This window comes from Haliaeetus leucocephalus, unplaced genomic scaffold (genome assembly GCF_000737465.1).
Source record: "Haliaeetus leucocephalus isolate CR32 unplaced genomic scaffold, Haliaeetus_leucocephalus-4.0 Scaffold130, whole genome shotgun sequence".
Classification (NCBI taxonomy): Eukaryota; Metazoa; Chordata; class Aves; order Accipitriformes; family Accipitridae; genus Haliaeetus; species Haliaeetus leucocephalus.
Window position 1 is genome coordinate 1,628,762 of NW_010972566.1, and position 18,650 is coordinate 1,647,411.

Consider the following 18,650-nt stretch of genomic DNA (forward strand, 5'->3'; position numbering starts at 1 on the left):
TCGCTAGGATGTGGAAATATTGCTGGCCGTACCTCCGGAGAGTTGTACTGTGCTCAGCCGCGCAGGGTATACCTGGCTGCTGAGTAGAGGAAAAAAAGGAAGCTATAAAACAAAGCAGGGCCAAACAGGGGTCCAACAGGGAGTGACAGTGGGAGAACACAGCTGTACAAATGGTTTTGAAAAAGAGAAGTCTGAATCTGTGAAGAAAAAAAAAAGAAAGGAGAATAAATTTCCTCCTCATACCCTTGAACTGGACAGCATGCCTCAGCACGGCTGTATGCTGCTCAGCAGAAGTGTGGAGCGAACCACATTTATCTGCTGAGATATGTATTCATCATGTGTTTCAAAAGAGTGCACTGCCAGGCCCAGAGAAACTCCAGAGTTCCTGGAGACTCTTAAACTCTGAGTTTCTCACCTCCAACACCTTCCACGCTGCAATCTCAAATTCAGAGTTCCTTTATTGTTGCATATGGGAAGATCACAGAACAGCTACTGTAGTGCAACTCTTTCTTTTCAAACATCCGCTTCCCGGTTGTCAACTTTTTTTCCTACACCACCTCTCATGTAGCTGTGTCTAGTCACTCCCTTTCCTTCCTCCTGCTCTGAGACCTGCAGCTCCACCACTGTAAAAATAGCTGGGGTGGAAGGCTAACGTCTCTTGCTAGAGAACTGAGATAGCTGTGGTTGCTTGAAACGTGGAAGGACTGCCCAAATGATTCATCTTGCTGCTCCTCCCCAGCCCTTTTCTTGCTTTGCTGCTTTTCCAAAACATTATTTCTTATTTGCAGATAGCTGGTTGTTGGGGCCTTGCTGATGAAACTGTCCTGATGCACCATGGGAAAAAGAAAAGGAAGTTTTAGGAGGTACCTCTCATACCCTTATGGTCATCTGCTGACTTTTCCTTAAGTAGCCCAGGAGTAGCTAAAAATATGCTGAATATAACACAGAGAGAGCTTATATTTCTCCTAAGGCAAATGGAATATGCAGTAAAAATAAAAGCAAAGAGACTGTGTCCAAACCATCACTCATCAGTAAAAACCTCATTGGGACATATGGTTATGTTTGCAGTTTTGTGTGATAATTTAAATATAACACAGAGGAACACCAATTTTTTAAAGAACCACTGATCTTAAAATGGAGCAAAAATCAAGGCATGTGGATGCATGTGTCCATTAACTGCATGGGAAGCAGAATTACTTCTGCCCGATCACAGCTTCTGAAATCTAGTCTGAAGATTATTCTTCAGATGACCATTAATATATACTACGGTTTAAAAGGGTATCCATTTCGTATTAAATCTCTACAAGAAAAATTTATTTGGAAAAGGCAAATAAAGCACATTAGCCTTTCTGCTGAGAAAACACATGCTAGTCAATGTATGAGTCTGGGGAAGGTAGAAATTATTAAAGTTCAGAAATATTGCAAGTTTTCTTTATCCAAAATGTTCTGTTCCTCTGCGCTGTTTATTTGCCAGATTGAATGGACTGCTACTGCTCTTTTTTCTTCTCTTTTCTTAATGGCGTAGTTTTGAAAAGGCTGCAAACTTATGTTGGGATGATAATCTCCAGCAAATGCCAAGCTGGTTTAAAGAGCATGCTCCTGAACGTTCCTACGGACCTGTTGTAAGCATGCTGGAATTACTTGGAAAATACTGTAATCTTTAAATTGTGCTCAGCTGGATTGTCAATTGCCGATGGTGTACTCCAGATAAGTTGCTCCCCCCGGAGTCTCACTAAAGTCTGTAGAAACCTATATAATGCTATATTTATTATGTCTGCACCCCTTTGGGCTCCATCCAATGAAAGGCTTTTTTAATAAAAAAAAGGTGGATGTATTCTAGTCACATGAAGATGAAGACTCCATGTAATGAGATAATCTACCTGTGATCTGCTGCCAGCTTGACTGAGACATAGTTCAAGGTAAAATGTGTTTAGAGATCTGAAGTAGTAGATTACCAGCAAAGAAAACATTCCTGTTTCCTTATCTTAGGGAGACTGGCTTCCTGCGAGTTGTGGATCCTCCTCCTGTGTGAAGTACTAAAATACCCTTGTTCAGCATTTTCAATTTCATCTTATAGTGATAATGGAGGTTATGTATAATTTCTGTGACTGTTCAGATTCCCTTTTTGGCTCCCATAGTGGGCAGTACCGGAGTTCATGCAGTATCATAAGAGATGACTCCATAGTGCACTAATTATATAGGGTTTTCAAAATACTTTGAAGACGAAAAGTGCTGTATCAGTGCAACTCCAAGTATTATTTATATGGCATACATACTCATTAGAAGAAGCCTAGCTTTAAGTCCCTTTGGGACTAAGGTGGGAGGAAGATTTGGACAAACTCCATGTCCTTGCACTTTCACTGCATCTGGCTGAGGTAGATAACTAGCATTCTTAGCTCCTCTGCTGTCTTCCTTAATTATAAAATACTATGAAAGAGAAAGTGATTGAAGTAAATGTGGACTCCTATGAGGTGAGACACAAAATTACTTTCTAAGCTGTCAGCCAAAACTTGTAGTGTTTAACACCTGTGAGATTCATTCTGAATGAAATTAATAGAATTAATTCACTCATTCTGAATGAATGAAATAGGAGAAACACCAGCTTGTTAATTAATAGATATTTAATGGAGCAGGATATTCTAAGATATTTGAGTGTCCCTTACCACATGATGCAAGGAAAAAATAATCACTACAGCAAGCTTTTTTAGTACGAAATATTAAATACCTGCTGTATAAGTGATATGCAGAAAAGAAGTGGGCCATGGGAGACGATGGCTGCATAGGAGTGGAGAAGAAGATGAACAGAATATTACAGCTCCCAGCTGAAGCCCCAGGCAGAATGGAAGAGGGATGAATTTCTACAGTTTTCACCATCATGCATGCAGAAATCCCTTCACACCTTTACAGCTAGAATTTTCAGGACAAAGAACGGCGGCGATTGACTAGTTTGCCTCAATTCTACAGGAAATCCTACGGGAAACAATCCAGACCCACTTTCTCTACTCGCACACCCTCTGACAGCACTAATTGAACATCCACCCTAACACTGAGGGATTGAGTCAGTCCAAAGCCCACAAAGCTGGAGGGTACCAGCAACCAAAGCGGAGGCAGAAGAAGTTCCTCAGAGATTGTCCCACACCTCAGCAAGTTACACAAGGCCCATGGATTCACGGTTGGGTCCTCTGTGTGCTCCTGAAATAAAACTACAGGGACTTGAATAAAAGAAGGTACTAAGTAAAGCTCAGAGCAGGGTTTTCATCTTGCATCACTCCAAAAACTCCTTGTCCTCAACAGAAGTATGCCAGGTCAGACCAGGTAGGATTCTGGCCTGTGTAATGTTTCTTTGCCTCCACACACAAAACCCAGGTGACAATCTTACTGTTGGCTATATATTCAGCTTTCAAACAACTATGATGAGTCTCCCAAATATATGGCAGCGCTCTCCCAGCGAAACACTTTGAAGTAATGATGCATAGATAATTTTGAATATTCCCCTTTGAATAGGGAAATTCAAAGTATAAGCAGAGCCTGTGTTTTGAAGAGGCTTCCCTGTGGAGTGTGTCCTATTATATGTAAATACCACTGAGAATAGCATGCAAATATGGTCATTAGTGAAGGTTTGAACTTTTCCAGAACAACTTCAATTTTGAGCCAAGCTACTGCAACCTTCAAAGGCAGCAAACTCTATGACTCAGCAGAAGCTGAGACTGAAAAAGCCTGTTTCAGCAAGGACCAGTGGTTTTAAGATGCTAAAGTATCCAGAAGCTTTTCTAATCCCTTAAGCTATTTTCCATGCTGTTTTCCTATTCAGTTAGTTGCAGACGTGTAAAAGAGAACTACTGCATATTCCATGATTGCACTGTTTTGCTATCAATTGTCATTGTATTTCCTTACATACTTGGAGCTGCTTATGGTTTTCCCCTACAGAGCTTATATTATAGATGGAAAAAGGAGGAAGAGGAGGATGAAAAGACTCCTACCCGAGCAATGCTCACAGAAGAGCGACTGAAAACAAAGGCGCTTCCAGCACCATGGAAAAACTGCTCAGGTGTTTGGGATATGAAAAACTTTCTAACAAGGATGAGGAGAGGCAAAAAGAAGATTTCACTCCTCAGCTGCCCAACCCAGCAGAGTTAGATGCATGTTGTAGAGTACCCTACGCTCCCCTATGTAGTCCGGTGTAAATTTGACACGGACATCACATAAATGTATTTCATTACATTTACAGAGTTCACGTCTGTTTGTAAAAACAGCAAACCTTTAGATTACTTTTCATAAACTCGCCCCTGCACTGAGTTACAGTAAAAGGAAAGTTGTGAGGAAATAGTGTGATTACACATATTCAAGTGGTTACCATTCAAGACTTACTTAGTACCTTATACCCATAAGCTTTTCCTTTGCAGTTGTATCAATGAAAAAATTAGTTGTCATAATATATCTTTTCGGATCCAGTCTGTTTATGTCTGAAATGGAGAGGGACTTTTAACATTGATTTAAATGACTGAAACCCTGGAACTCATGTGAGCATTTTCTGTCAGTTCTAATGGGATGTATGAAACTGCGGTCTAGGCTTGTTTCAAGGAGCAATTTAAATGTCTGAACATTTTCCCTTTTATACTGGCCTAAGCTCACATGTCTCATTTTGTTATGCACATTTCCTCAACATAGTCGCAGAGACCCAGTGTTTTTAAGTGACGGGAGAGTCCACAGTCACCAGAAAGCCATTACTTTTGACCGGTTGACTCCCTTGACTGTGTATTACTAACCCAGTAGAGCCTGTCCCAGGCTCTCTGCCTCCAGCTTCTAGCACTGTGCTCCTTCAGCACTTAAAAGGAGTTAACACACAGCGATCACTGTAAAAACATGTCTGTCTTTGCCCAAGGTGCCTTTGCATTGCAAATTCCAGCAAGCCGGTAAGGCAGAGGCAGCATTTTGACTACCATGAGAAAAGAGTGAGGGCAGCCATTTTGGAGGCAATTAGTCTTAACCGGGCTACCGAGCAGCTCTATCTAGTTATACAGTTTCTAGACGTAGTACCCATAGATAACGCTTGCCACGTATACACGCACAGTGTCGGTATTGCTTCACAGGGTCTCCTGGTAGTGCTGCACATCAGGAATTATTTAAGACAACTTTAAGACAAGCATTCTTCTTCTGTGTCTATCAAAATACCTTTTAAATAAGTACAGGAACCAATAAGCTCTTCCTGTTTCGATCTAGTGATGTGCTAGCATCATGTAATTTACATCTGACACACTTTCCAGGAGTGACAGAGTCTGGGTGTGAATGTGTCCTTGGGCACAGTCAAAAGCACATGGCTGAAGTCAGGGAAAGGCAGTCATCTCTTTCCAGAGCTGATCTTGTAGACTCATGTTCCTGGAGCCATTATGTTAGAATAAATCAGAATAAAATGGAGGACCCTCAAACAGTTTCAAGGAACTGAGTCAGGGAATATGTCTCGGTAGTGATTTCTCAGACATGACATATGCTTCTGACCTTACTGTCTATGTACTGTAATGTGGGACTAGCTTCAACAGCTCTGTACCATCAGAGGATTGGGGTTTTTTTGCCAGAGAAATCCTCAAGGGCCATGCACCCCACCTCAGTTGTCAGAGTCCTCTGACAGATCTAACTTCAAATGGCTGGAGTGAATAGCATGAGAAGGAAAGGAAGATATCTTCGAGGAGATTACGGTCAATCTGACTCTTTGTATAATACACTGTGTTAAAAAAGTATTGTATATCAGGGGTAGTTCACGAGCTCAGTAAAAGGCTCAGTCCTGCCAGGTTTGGATTAGCAGTAAATAGAGAGAATAAGTTCTACAGAAGGAAGGAAAATCCTATTTTCTGCCCTATTTTGTTTAAAATCTATAAAAGGCAGCAGTGGTAATCGTGGAGGAATTATGAGAACAATTAAAAGTAGTCCTGACCCAGTTGGGTAGAAACAGCCAACACCAAAACTGGAGGAGGTTTTCATCTGACATATACTTCACATTAACCAGTCAAGGTAACTTCAGATCTGGATCGACTCCTAGAGCTGAGTTGCAAAACTCTACCCCTCACATCACTACTTTGTCTTTTCTTGAATTGATACCAAGCTACAGCGAAATTCTGATGGAAATGCCAGCACGGTGGTAACGCGCAGTCGAGCCAGTGATGCTGCGTAGCACAGCAGACGGCCGTGGTTCTGGAACAGTGAGACAAGTACATCAGTTAAAAATGACTGATTTCAGGTGGTGTGACAGGTACCCTCACAAAGTTTGCTCCAGTTCTCGAACTATTGCTGTAGTTTCCACTTTAAATACGGAAATTTCATTTCTAAATTAGGAAATAACCTTCAGTGTGTGCTCACTGTATTTAAAACATCTTGAAATTACATGATCTGCATATAGATTTTAGGCTGTCTGTAACTTGTCCTTCTAACTTTACTTTTTACATGCATTTAAATTACTGGGGCAGGGTGGGGGCCTTAGGATGAATTTGCCTTTTTTCAAAATACTGCTACACAAAACACCAGCACAAATTTAAATACTTAACAGGTTTTGAATGTGGGTTTTCTTGCCGTTTTGTTTGTAACCCTGCATTTGTTTTAATTACTTTCAGAGATGTGTATTTTTACAAGATCTTTTCCAGTTTTCCTTCAATATCTAACATATCCTCCTACAGAGGTTGAGAAGTATTCGCTAGCATCGTATCACAGGTTAATTTTTGTCAGCTGCAGACAATGCAACAGCTGCTACAGAGATGTACTGGGAGAAAGCGTATAAAGAGTTGGATGAACGGCACACAAAATTATGTCACTGTGATGACTTTGAAGTGTGTAATAAATACACTCCACAGAAATAAATCTAGGTGGGAGAAACGGCCCATGGAATGTCTTTACCCTACACATGCACACACATGCACGACCACCAAAAAATCACTCGGAGCACCTTGTTACTGAAGCACTAATTTACATCAGTCGTCCAAGATGCCCCAAGGAACCGAGTCCTTAAGCTGGGACGTACCTGACAATCAGCCTGTCCAGGAGACACTAGATTTTGTCTCAGGGTGAGCCCTTCTCTGGATGTTTCTGCATCCACCTTTCCAAGGGCATGATCCTCACAAAACACTTGGAATGCCCTTCCCTGTGTCCAGACAAACTAGGACAAGCCAGCTTAAATATGACTCATTGTTATTATTTAAGGAACACTCCAAGGAGTCCTTCCTTGTGCTGGTGCTTGCGTAGTACCTCTCGGAGCTGTAAATTCACTACCACCGCCCTGCTTATTTTCCCCCTTCTCTACTAACAGGAGGGGGAAGAATTTGGACTTGAAATGACAAGCAAATTTGAAAGGGAAAGCTGTATAACTGGATGACCATTGTATTTTGATTTTTCAAATAAAAAAGGAGTTGAACCATCTTTCCTTTAGTGTCCAATGCTGGAAAGCCCAGCACTGTATATCTTCATTAGTGATAGGGACCGAAATCGTGAAGCAGTAGACAGTATGTGAAATCCCAGCCTTATCAAAATCGGCACCTTCCTCCCATTGACTCTGAAGGAATAAGGATTTCATTCCAGAAGCTGAAACTGACTGTCAGTCAAGCAATCCAATTACATGGGGAATGTAAACCAGAGGCAATGATTTCATAGTGCTGAATCTAGGCCGTATATAAAAATTGCTTGAAAAATTACGTGACAGTATCTTACTACTATCTTTTTTATAATAGTTTGCAAATAAATATATATTTTCTGAGGCTCATGGCAATATTTGAATTACAGTAGTTCATCCTAAGTATGACTTTGTTCCAGGAGTGGCACAAACGATGCTTGTTTTTCCAGTGTTGCGAGGGTATCTGAATCTGGTCCTGTGAAATTTCAGTTCAAAGTAAATCCAGATGAATTAAATGAAGAATACTGCTGAAATACAGAGCAGAAAAAAGTGGGGAAAAATGAAGAGGGAAAGAAGATGTTTCGATTATATGACTGAAACAAAAGTTATATGGACATATAAAACAGTAAAAGACAATTAGAAAATATATTTATACTAAATTAAAACTTTATTGACTAATGTTCTCCAGACAACATGATCCGACGGACTATGGTTGCATACATGCAATGAAGTTGAACACAACAGTAGTTTAACATGGAATGTCAAACAAATTAATATAATGTATTAAATGAAACAATTTATCTGTGTTGCTGCAAAATAAAACCAAGCTATGTATTTCCTTGGTCAATCTGTGTTCAGCTAAGAGGCTATGCATTTGAAGAAACTGGTAGATTTCTTTAGCATATATTTCAAATAAATTAGCTAGAATTGTACTCTTTAAAAATCCTTTCAACTTCACTTGCATTTCAAACAAAATCTACGTGTAAACACTAAAGTTGCTAGAGCCATCTAGAAAGACCTAACTGTCAAACTCGGAGTGGACATTACAGTTCCGTAAATGTGACTATTTAGAACAAGAAAAATACCAGTTACTGCAAAAGTCATGTAGGCATACTTTATTATTAATCCAGCACAAAGCATTTCTTCTAAGTTTCTCACATAAAAGACTAAAGCTTGCTTACAGTACTACATCTTCTATCATTCAAGCATCATTATTACCTATCAGGGAGATTGACTAGATGACCTAATGGGTCTTTTCCACCCCTAACTTCTACAAAAGAAAACCATTCATGCCAGCAAGAACATGGTTCGCTACATCTTAGGCTTGATCCTGTAGCCTTCATTCAGGCAAAACTCCCACTGACTTAGAAGAGAGATTTTCCAGAGCACGACATCCAGGATTAGGCCCTTTTTGGTTTTTTTTTTTATTTTTTAAAAAAGCATCCATTTCGGATACATGGAAAATATTCTATAGAATTAAAAAAATATAATGACATGTGCTTCACTTGCATTGAAGGAATCAGAGAATGTAAACACCGTAGTGGCCCACATCTTCACAATATCCATGCGAAAGTGTCAACTGCAAGTAATCTGTGTGCGTTTATTTCTCACCGTACGCTTCTGAGGGTGTTTTGTGTATACCTTTACCTCCACATCCACACAGATTTGTACGCCCTTAATATACACAAAGGTGTGATAAAATGCGCCAAAGGCAGTTGCTTGCCTGTCTTGACACTTAAATCTGCAAGTGGCAGCAAACTGGGTTTTATATGATACTCATTAGACTGCATGTGAGCAGCAGGACACGAATATCGCTGTGGGCAAGAGTGTGGTTGCCGGTTCTACAAGCGTGGAGCCATCCCACTTATGCACATCACAAAATCTACCTGCATGAAGGGCTGGAAAAGCAGGTGATCAAAGTATTTCTTGGTGGGCCACGTGTGAAATTTGAGTTGAATGATTCAAAGGCTGTAGACTGTCCTCACAGGAGCCTTTCGACAACCTGGAGGACCTTGTAGGAAAGTTTACCTTCAAAGTGCACTTTCTAAGTATGGAATGTTCTTGACAGGGAAATGATCAGAGGCAATCCTGGACTTTTTTGCTTGTTGAATAGGAAAAATGTTTTCATCTTCAGGCAGTGCTTCACCCTGACAAATGTGAGTTCAGTTATTATTGGCTTTTAGTATTACAGAAGATTCTTTAGAAACAAACATGATAGCACACACACACACATACACTCAGATATTTACAGCCTTTCTAGAAAAACAACCCCCTACCTTAGTACTTACTACCTATCTTTTTCCTTTTTCTTTTTTTTTTTTAGTATTTAAATTCTTTAAACCAGCTACATTAAATACCAATGTGTACTGTACCACCCCACACCAACCCACATCCCCCCCCAAAAAAAACAGCAAGTATTTTAAAAGTTTGTTCGCTTGTTTGTTTTTATGATTGTTAAAATCTCCTGCTTGAGACTGTTAAGTACCACCTCCGCTGGAACGAGATCAGCACTGACGGCATCTTCCGACACACGTCGTTTCATAGTTGAGCAAGTACTGCAGCTAGAAGCTTAGATCTCCAGGTCGTCGGGTCGAGGCCTGCTGCTGGCTCGGCTGCTGGCTCTGCTGGGAGGCCTCTGGTCCACAATGGTGAGGGGTTGCAGCTCGTGTCCCGACGCCAGTTTTTTAGTGTTCTGGTGCTCGTCGGAGAAGTCGAAGGGCTGGGCGTGCGAGTTGGAGATGGTGCTGCCAGCCTGGCCCATTCTGTTCTGCTCCGCGCTGTAGTTGGCCCAGTTTTGCTCGCTGGCTTGCTTATTGTAGTTACGACAGGAGGAATTGTTCCTGTCTCCGGTAACGAGCTTGTACCCCGGGGGAGACATGGGAGACAAGGGGGCGGTGGGTGAGGAGCAGCCGTTGTAATAAGCGTATTTGGGGGAGCCGCAGTCCTTGGAAGGGCTTATGGCACCGCTGTGGGAGTAGGGGTCAGTTTTCCCTTTCACGCGATCCTTGACACCCTTGAAGAACACATAGAAAAGCTCGATGATGTTCAAGGCAAGAGACACCAAGGACACGACCAGCATGAAGAGGATGAAGATGGTTTTCTCAGTTGGACGGGAGAGGAAACAGTCCACCCGGTGCGGGCACGGATCTCGCTCGCAGGTGTAGATGGCATTCAGGCTAAACCCATAAATGTACCACTGTATCAGCAAGAAAGCCACCTCGAAGACAGATTTAAACAGGATGCTGATGATGTACGTACGGAGCAGTCCCCCACGCATCTTCACTTTGCCATGCTCTTCGATCCCATACTTGAATTTCTTAATTTCTATTTGCTTGAGGTGCATATCCACATTCACACCATCGTTTTGGACCACCTTGAGCTCTTCTTCTCTTTTGTTCAGCTTCTCTTCTTTCCTCATTACGTAGAACACGTGCGCCAGGTACAAAAGGGTAGGTACAGACACAAATATGATCTGCAGAACCCAGAAGCGTACGTGGGAGATGGGGAAGGACTTGTCATAGCAGACGTTCTCGCAACCGGGCTGTTGAGTGTTGCACCGGAAAGCCGACTGTTCATCTCCCCAAGCTGATTCAACTGCTGTCCCCAGTAGCAGGATTCGGAAAATAAAGAGGACAGACAGCCACACTTTCCCTCCTGCAGTAGAATAGGCTTGAACCTTGTCAAGAAGTTTTCCCAAGGCACTCCAATCACCCATCTTCACAGGATGCTGGCTAAAGAAGGACACAAAGGAAAAAAAAAAGAGTGATGGTTAAAACGGAGCTTTAATACCTTTGATACACTGAATCACAGATCAGCGCTAATAGAGCAGTGATTCCAGCTTTGTTTTAATTCATGTGTTTTACACGATCCGACGAGAAACCAGACTTTCAGTTAGTCTGCAGGTGGAATGGGAAGTCAGGGAAGCTGAAAAGAGAAGGTAACATAAAATGTCTCAGAGCGCAATGAAAAAGAGGTTTCTAATTTCACTCCAGTTTTCACGAAGTCCATGACAAGCCTCTGCTGCCACTGTGGTTGGCTCACCTTCTTCGGTGGCAGCCTCAGTTCAATGGTCTCCACCTGCCTCAGGTGGAACAGAGCTGCGACACACTGCCGGAGCAGGGTGTGAAGTACCTCGTGGCACTGCCTGAATGTGCTAGGAATAAAGGAAAGAGTTCTCTCTTTCAGTGTGGATCACTCACGGTACCTTTTATGTTCACTCTTTAAAAGAATAAGAAAGCAAACCATAGTATAACCTAAATACAAAAGGTTATACTAAGTTAATGTTAGGGTTGGATACCTAAAATTTTATCATTGCAAAATGTGTGCTAGTTCTCCTACAGCAACATTAAACTGAGCTCTTGCATATCACTACATTGTGTGTAATACAGTTAAGAGTATAGCTCCTAATGATGCCACGTTTATACTATACTCAACTTCAGAAAAAACTTGCTATCTAAATAAAGTTCATACGTTAGTATTTGCAGCACAAAAATCAAAGTAAGTACTCTTTACCTATAGTTTTACGAAGGAACCAAAAATAGTAAATACGTGAAGCACAGCTAAGCTCATGTTAACCATATTGGAGGAATTGGTTTCCTGTTTATCTGTGGCTTGCTTAATTTATTGTAGTTTCAGCTTTGTATTTGCATCTTTCCGTATTTAAATTCCTTCACTTTGTTTTGAAAGTAAAAAAAGATTTAGCAAGAAAAAAAGGTAAATGAGCTCTTTCTGTTTTTAAGGCAACTCCTGGCGTGCAGTTTGCATTCCAAGTGTTGAAAACTGCAAATTTAAACTGTCTCTCTCGACTCGGGTTTTAAAGTGCGCATTTCTGGGACACAGGCAGCTTCTCGGGGATATCTGGAAATACACAGGATGACATGAAAGAAATTAAATGGTTTACTTGATGTTCTAGATTCCTAGGAAAAACAAAGTTCACTAAAGGATTTTTATCAACTGGAGAATAGTAACCTTATCTGCATAAAAACTTACATTTTAACTCGCCCCACATGAACAAGCATGTGAAATCAGGCACTTAAAAGGAAAAATAGTCACAAAGTCTCCCTTTTCAAATAGATGCTGCTGGGTATAGGTATTTGTTCCGTGCGTGCTGAGTAATCCCTTCCTGGTATTAATAGTTGTGATAATGTCCAAATGATTTCCTTCCCATCGCATCACGGATATATTCCCTAGCGAAGGTAATTTACAGAAAAAGCTCTTTTTGGATAATTCATAAAATAGGAAATTCTAGCGCAAGGAGATTTTCTTTCAAGAAGCAGTGAGTCACTGGAAACACAAGATTATAAATCTGGCAAACTCAATCATAACAATAGATGCCAAATAAAAACACACCGTTCCTGCCATCGGAAAGAGTCTGAGAGAGTAATGGGAGACAAGTGTTTCAAGTCCTCGCTCCAATAGCTCCGAGATGCCCATTATCTTTGCACCCCTGAAAAATATCCCAGGGCCATTTCCTCAGTCCCCTTAGTCAGCTTGCTCTGAAGTTCACCCACTGCGGCATGCAGACCCTTCCTCGCGTAATTAGTCCTTTGCGTGAATTAAGCCCCATCAAAGGATCAGGCCTGCTTCGGACTTTTAAATCGGGAAGCCTCCTCTGTCGGGAGGAGTACGTGGCGCGTTTTGTCTCTGACACATCCCTTCGGCCATCCCCAGTTTTAGTCCTTCCCAGGAAAGGCTCGTTTGTCTTTACAGGCTCGGGGTGGCAGAGAAGGAGTCGGGCACAGGAGCGCGGAGGTCTCCGGGAAGGCTGGAATGAAACGTGTGCGCGTTCCTCCTCAGGCTGGGATTGTTCAAACAGAGAACAGCCTGTAACTCTACAACACGTGAAGTTTGTTTTAAAGGCAAGCTATTTGCTCCATGCCCTAGAAGTGGAAGTGGACAGAAGGAGCCTTTTTCAAGTGACAGCTTCTTGATTTAATTAGTCGGCTTTCCAATGATTCAAAACTACTGCATTAACAGACTTTGCTCAGACTCAACGTTGTTTTTTTTTACCGTCTAAATGTTATTTCAGATTGAAAGTTTGATTAAGAAAACAGAGGACGTGTTATTTCTAGGCAGTGATGTGTTGTTTGTTTTTTAATTACGCTCCACTCTGGTCCATTAATGCAATGTGATTTACTTCAGTTTTGACCTACTTAATCGCACACCTGCAATATTTTGAGAATTTACTACCTATTTTTTAATTTGCTTCAGCATGCAAAATTGCTAAGTTTCATTTATGTCCTCTGGCAATATAAACTCCAGGAGGAAACATTCCATGCTTGAATTACTCATACATAGTTTTGAAAAGCAACTTTTTTTTAAAGAGATCAGTTACACGCTAGCCTTTGCCAGTGATAAAAAACCCCACATCAATTCAAAACATTGTACTGTTAATCAGATAACCTTGTGGTGGCACAAATATATTATTCCTTTGCTTAAGTGGATTCCATTGCTTTATGAAACACAGTACTTTTGTTGTAGAGAAAATTCATTCATCGGATCTAACTTGTTTACTTTCAGGGCATTGAAAGTCCAATTTTATTAACTGGTTACAATATCTGTTTACTAAGTATAAAAAGAGGTTTTGTATCAAACAGTTATTTAAGTATATTCTAGCTTTATAAACAGTTTAAAATGGATGGCAGATAACCTTTAAAAATAGTTCTTCAGCATTCTGGACTTAAACCTTTTAACACTTCCAAACACCTTAAATGAGTCCACCAAATGACACAGGTTGACTTGATCAATTGATACAATTTCAGTACTTCAGGAATTTAAGGATATGGCTGGTGATGAGTACGTGCATTTCATGAGTTCTCACTGATTATTACTTTACAGGATTATAACTTTTTTCTGAGACAGACTAATGCTGGCCTTGGAAACTCTTTAAAAGGTGGATTTTTTCCAGGTCCTACTGTGTGCGGGTAAAGATAGGAAAAAAAGCCATAGAACAGCAGGAGATATGACAGCATTCATCTGCATGTGTTTTGGATGACCACATATATAAGAAATTTGATTTGTAAGCCACAATTAAGAAATTCTAGAACTATTTTTTATGGACGGCATTCATCATGTCATCTGGTTCATATTTTCCAGGAAGAATAATGCAAACTCAGTGCTGTGGTAACATGCCCAGGTCTGACTACAGGGTAAGAAGGTCTACATGCTAGTGGATGGAGGAGCACTAAGGGTTAGAGTGGGATCTAAAATGGGATTGTGCAGCTGAAGCAGTTGGGAAACAGGCCAAAGGTTTGGTTTTCCAACCTTTCCTACCTTTTTATGTGTGCTCACACACACATAAATAGCCAACAAAAGAGAAGATTCTGGACCTTGAGTATCAACCAGCTTGAGTACTTCCCAAGAGCAACCAGCATTGCAGAGAAAGCGGCCGAGATGTACAACTGATGGGATTTGGGTGGGTTGGAATAGGGAAGGCTAGTTTTCTGAAATCTTACAAAAATCAGTGAATATCTTCCAGACAGTCCCCTGGGAAGGTGTAGTTAATTTGTAGGTCTGCAGATGAGCTTCAGTTCATTTCACCCACTGGACAAAGATTACACTCTAACTGGTTGCAGTAACTCGAGTTTAAAGTGTCACAACCGTGTGTTTCTTTCATCGCCTGCTAGTTTTGCTGATGGTCAGCCACTAGTGGATCGACCCCACAGCCTTTGCCTCTCCCGTGTTGTACCCTCTCCACCTAATGAAGTTCTAAAGCACAGTCCAGAAGCAACCATAAGCACTTTCTTAGACATTCTCTAGTTGTACAAGTCAGGTCTCCCCTCTGTGTTACTGCCCAGATTCACCCCTTTCCTGACTCACTCTGGAATTAAGAGAAGAAACGCTGAACTCCCCGAGGGGACCTCGGGTCCTCTGATGCTCCTGCTTGCAGATTTTAAAATCTGGACTTCTAAAACGTACGTGTGGCATAAACAACAGACCAGGTGCCTCCATGCGAGAGAAATTCAGTGGGTTACGAGGGGGGGGGAGACACCAGAGACTGGGGGAAAGAGAGCAACTTATCTGATGAAACAGATACATTGCTCAATGTCATCTAACCTTCCTCATGCCCACAGGAATCCTTGGCCTAAACCGATGTTCATTTCAGAGACAAATAAAATTAATCTTTCAGGCTTGCATAATATGAGAGCTGAGATAACTATACAGTGTTGAATCGTGCACTCCTGAGCGCAGAAGCATTCAGATTTACGTCGCAAATCAAATCCCTTGTGTCCCTCTCTCCCCTCTCCCGAACCCAGCCCGCTGCTTGCGCTTCTCCCATTTGTATGCTTGTTAGGTATCGTGGGTCAGTGCCAGTGTTTGGCTTTGAAGTTTCTGAAGGAAACACTTCAGTAAACATCCCAAAGACTAGAGGCTTAAATTCTGCAGCGTAGTGTGCTGTCCAGATGTTAAAAATGGCAGGATGAAAGCTTCACGCAAGTCCTCCAGCTTGCTCCCTATGTGCACACGCACACACATAGAAGTCAGGCACAAGGTGGCTGTAGCCCATTTTTGTCCCCGTTACCAGGGGTTTTCATCAGAAATCTCACATATGAAAACCAAAAGGAACTCCTCAGACAAAATATGCCACTGGATGAGGCTCGCTGGTTATCTCAAGGCAAAAAGTGAGGACACACATAAGCACACAATTTTCTTGTTTAAGAGGAGAACGTGTTACTCGATAAGATAGACTCTGTGCTTCGTCTGCCTTTCAGCTGAAGGCTTTTTCTCCTGCCTCCTCGTGTTGCTCTTTAACTACTGGCAAGCAGCAGGCAACAACTGCTCTAAGGAATCACTCCAAGTCTTGCAATGTAAAAAGCTTTTCAGTTCTCCAAGAGATGCTGCTCGAGCAGTTTTTCCTCTGCATTTTGGTATTTAAGCCTTCAAGGTAATGTAAAGGGAATGTGTCATATTGGGATTATGACACATATTGTGGATATTCTTGCACGGTTCTTCCTACACAACTTTCATTTGTATCTGCCCAAGACTCTCACAGACATTGCCAACGTGGTAAGGCATATCATGATATCTCACATTCCTTCGCTAAAATCCCTCACCGAGGTTGCTAAAACAGAGTAACTATACACAAACCAGGTTAAAAATCCATAACCCACGTCTGGATTTTATCACATCATTTCAAAAGAAAAGGGGAAAACTTATCAGGAAGACCACGTGAAAGTCACCACTTTAGTAGCTGCAGCATTTAACAAAGCACCTAATTAAGAACCTTACTCTGCACAAACTATTAGGCATCAATCAGGATTTCCATATGAAAGCAAAATGCGTGGGGCAGAAATGGGACCCACTCAGGACAAGGTCTCCCTGTTACTAACTTCTGATGCAATTTCAGTCCCACAGAGGAGACCGAAGCGCACCTCGATTTTTTTTTTTTTTCTTTAAAGGAGCTCATTTAGTCTTGAGACAAGTACAGAGAGAAGCGATTTCACCCAAACACTGCAACAAGTCTGCGAGTCAGCCCGGCAGTTACAACTTCACGGCAGCTTCTCCTTCAGTGGAACGAGGTTAGAAGTTGTAAAAGTGTAATGTTTGAAGAACTGTGTAGAAATATGACAAAAGAAAGCAAAGAATTCCTACAAGTTCGAACTCAGCACTTTAAGAGAACTTAAGCTTTTATAGATGTGTATTTTTAAACACGTTCAACCATCGGCGCAACAACACAAAATTCTCAGGGTGAAAAAGAAGTCTTTTCAGAAGTGATACACAAAAAGATGAAGAAGGAAAACTTTCAACTTACCCTCGCTGCTCAGCAGTGAAACTGGATCAGAATACTTCTTTGGAGGGTTAAAGTAAAATGGAAGAGCACGTTCAGGCACTCAGACCTGTCTATTTAAACTTTAAAAGTCTACTGCTGTTTTCTATTTTTCATCCTTCCTTCCCCACTAATGAAAGAAAAGTGCTGATACCTCGTAAAAGTTTTTTCTAAGTTGGAACACTGGGAGAGCTTTTAACAAGTTTTCAAGCCTCTGACTGTGAAAGAGGAGGGGAAAAGGAGGGGTAGCAGCCCAGGAGGAGGGGCTGGCTGCAAATGGAGAGGAGGAAGGTGGGGGAGGAGGGAAAGAAGTGAAGGCACAGCAAAAAACCAGCCTGGGGAAAAGGAGAGAGCCAAGGCATCAGAGTCCACTCCTGCTGATGCAGCAAAACAAATATAAGGGCAGTCAGCAGGCACCCCACAACCCCCCCCCCCCCCGGTCACCGAGGGCACCTGGGTGGCACTTGGTCCAGAGCTGGGCTGGCCCCGGATGGATGCAACGGAGTTTCGGAGTTTCGCTCCGAGGAAAGGGAAAAATGCGTGAAAGGGATTAATGGGTAACCAGCGTGAACCTCCTGGATGCTGGGGCTGGACCGCAGAGCTGCTGTCTCCCCGCACTCCTGGCCACCACGTATTAGAGGAAGCCCTCTGCAGCCCTCTCGACTTTTTGTTGTGAACCCAGCTTTGTTTGCTTAGGTCTGTTTCCTTTACGTGCACACATGAAAGTACACACCAGGAGCAGCATGTTTGTTTCTACAGGAGATACCCATCACACATTTTTTTATTATTATTTGTGTGTGTGTGTGTGTGTGTGTGTGTGTCCATCCCATGGGAGAAATGAAGAAATGATCTCACATTCCAGGAAACTCTTTCCAGGAAACTTCAGAAAATAAAGCATAGTACAGAGAAACAGTCTTCAACAGTGAGAAGAAATGCTCCTGGTAATTTTTGAGCACATTTTACAGAATAAATGCATGCTCCGAAGCTGATCTATTCAATTAGAACGAACTACTTTGGCTTTGCTCCTGACCAGTCCCTGGTTAAACACTCCTCGAAAAATGTAGAACAGAGATTAATTTATTTCTCTGCCTGTGTTAAGCTCCTCACACATGGAGTCCAAACTGCATTAGAAATTGGTCTCGGACTTGTTTGTGTCATGGGGTATTGGCTCCTCTGTGGGACTGCTTAAGAGCTTCTCTAGAACTGTACGTGGTTAGATAGTTCTCAATGAAGTTTCACATTTGGGGTTGTACCAGACTCATTTGGGTTTCAATTCATGTTCTTCTCATGGGCTATTTCTGGGCTCAGTAGCGTGGATGAGCATTTTTTGCTCTTTAAAGGTGATAAAGGAGGGGAGAAGTCCAGTAATAGCCATAGAAAGGTTCCCAAATAAAGGTCCTTTTTGAGGTTTCTTCTTGAAATAATGAATGTTACACTCTACAACACGACCTAGATATTACTGCTTATTTTTCACAGCCCTTACCTACTGCTTTTCACCTAGAACTCTCCGGA

The 18,650-nt window shown here is 41.8% G+C and overlaps 1 protein-coding gene across 2 annotated transcripts; it reads right to left on the minus strand.

Moving 5' to 3' along the window:
- Positions 1-8,018: 8,018 nt before the first annotated feature.
- Positions 8,019-17,371, minus strand: GJA1 (gap junction protein, alpha 1, 43kDa). Of its 2 annotated transcripts, none has more exons than XM_010585845.1 (2): positions 17,124-17,371; positions 8,019-11,103 (listed from the first exon to the last, which is right to left on the minus strand). In XM_010585845.1, the coding sequence occupies exon 2, from the start codon at positions 11,085-11,087 to the stop codon at positions 9,942-9,944; it is 1,146 nt and encodes a 381-aa protein (XP_010584147.1). In that variant the 5' UTR covers positions 11,088-11,103; positions 17,124-17,371; the 3' UTR covers positions 8,019-9,941. The 2 variants fall into 2 exon arrangements, with proteins under 2 accessions (XP_010584147.1, XP_010584148.1); XM_010585846.1 differs by having other exon boundaries at positions 8,019-11,099; positions 17,124-17,352.
- Positions 17,372-18,650: the final 1,279 nt, after the last annotated feature.

What these genes read in the sequence shown, in the direction of transcription:
- GJA1 (XM_010585845.1), bottom strand. Translation starts at nt 11,087, where the DNA reads ATGGGTGATTGGAGTGCCTTGGGAAAACTTCTTGACAAGGTTCAAGCC.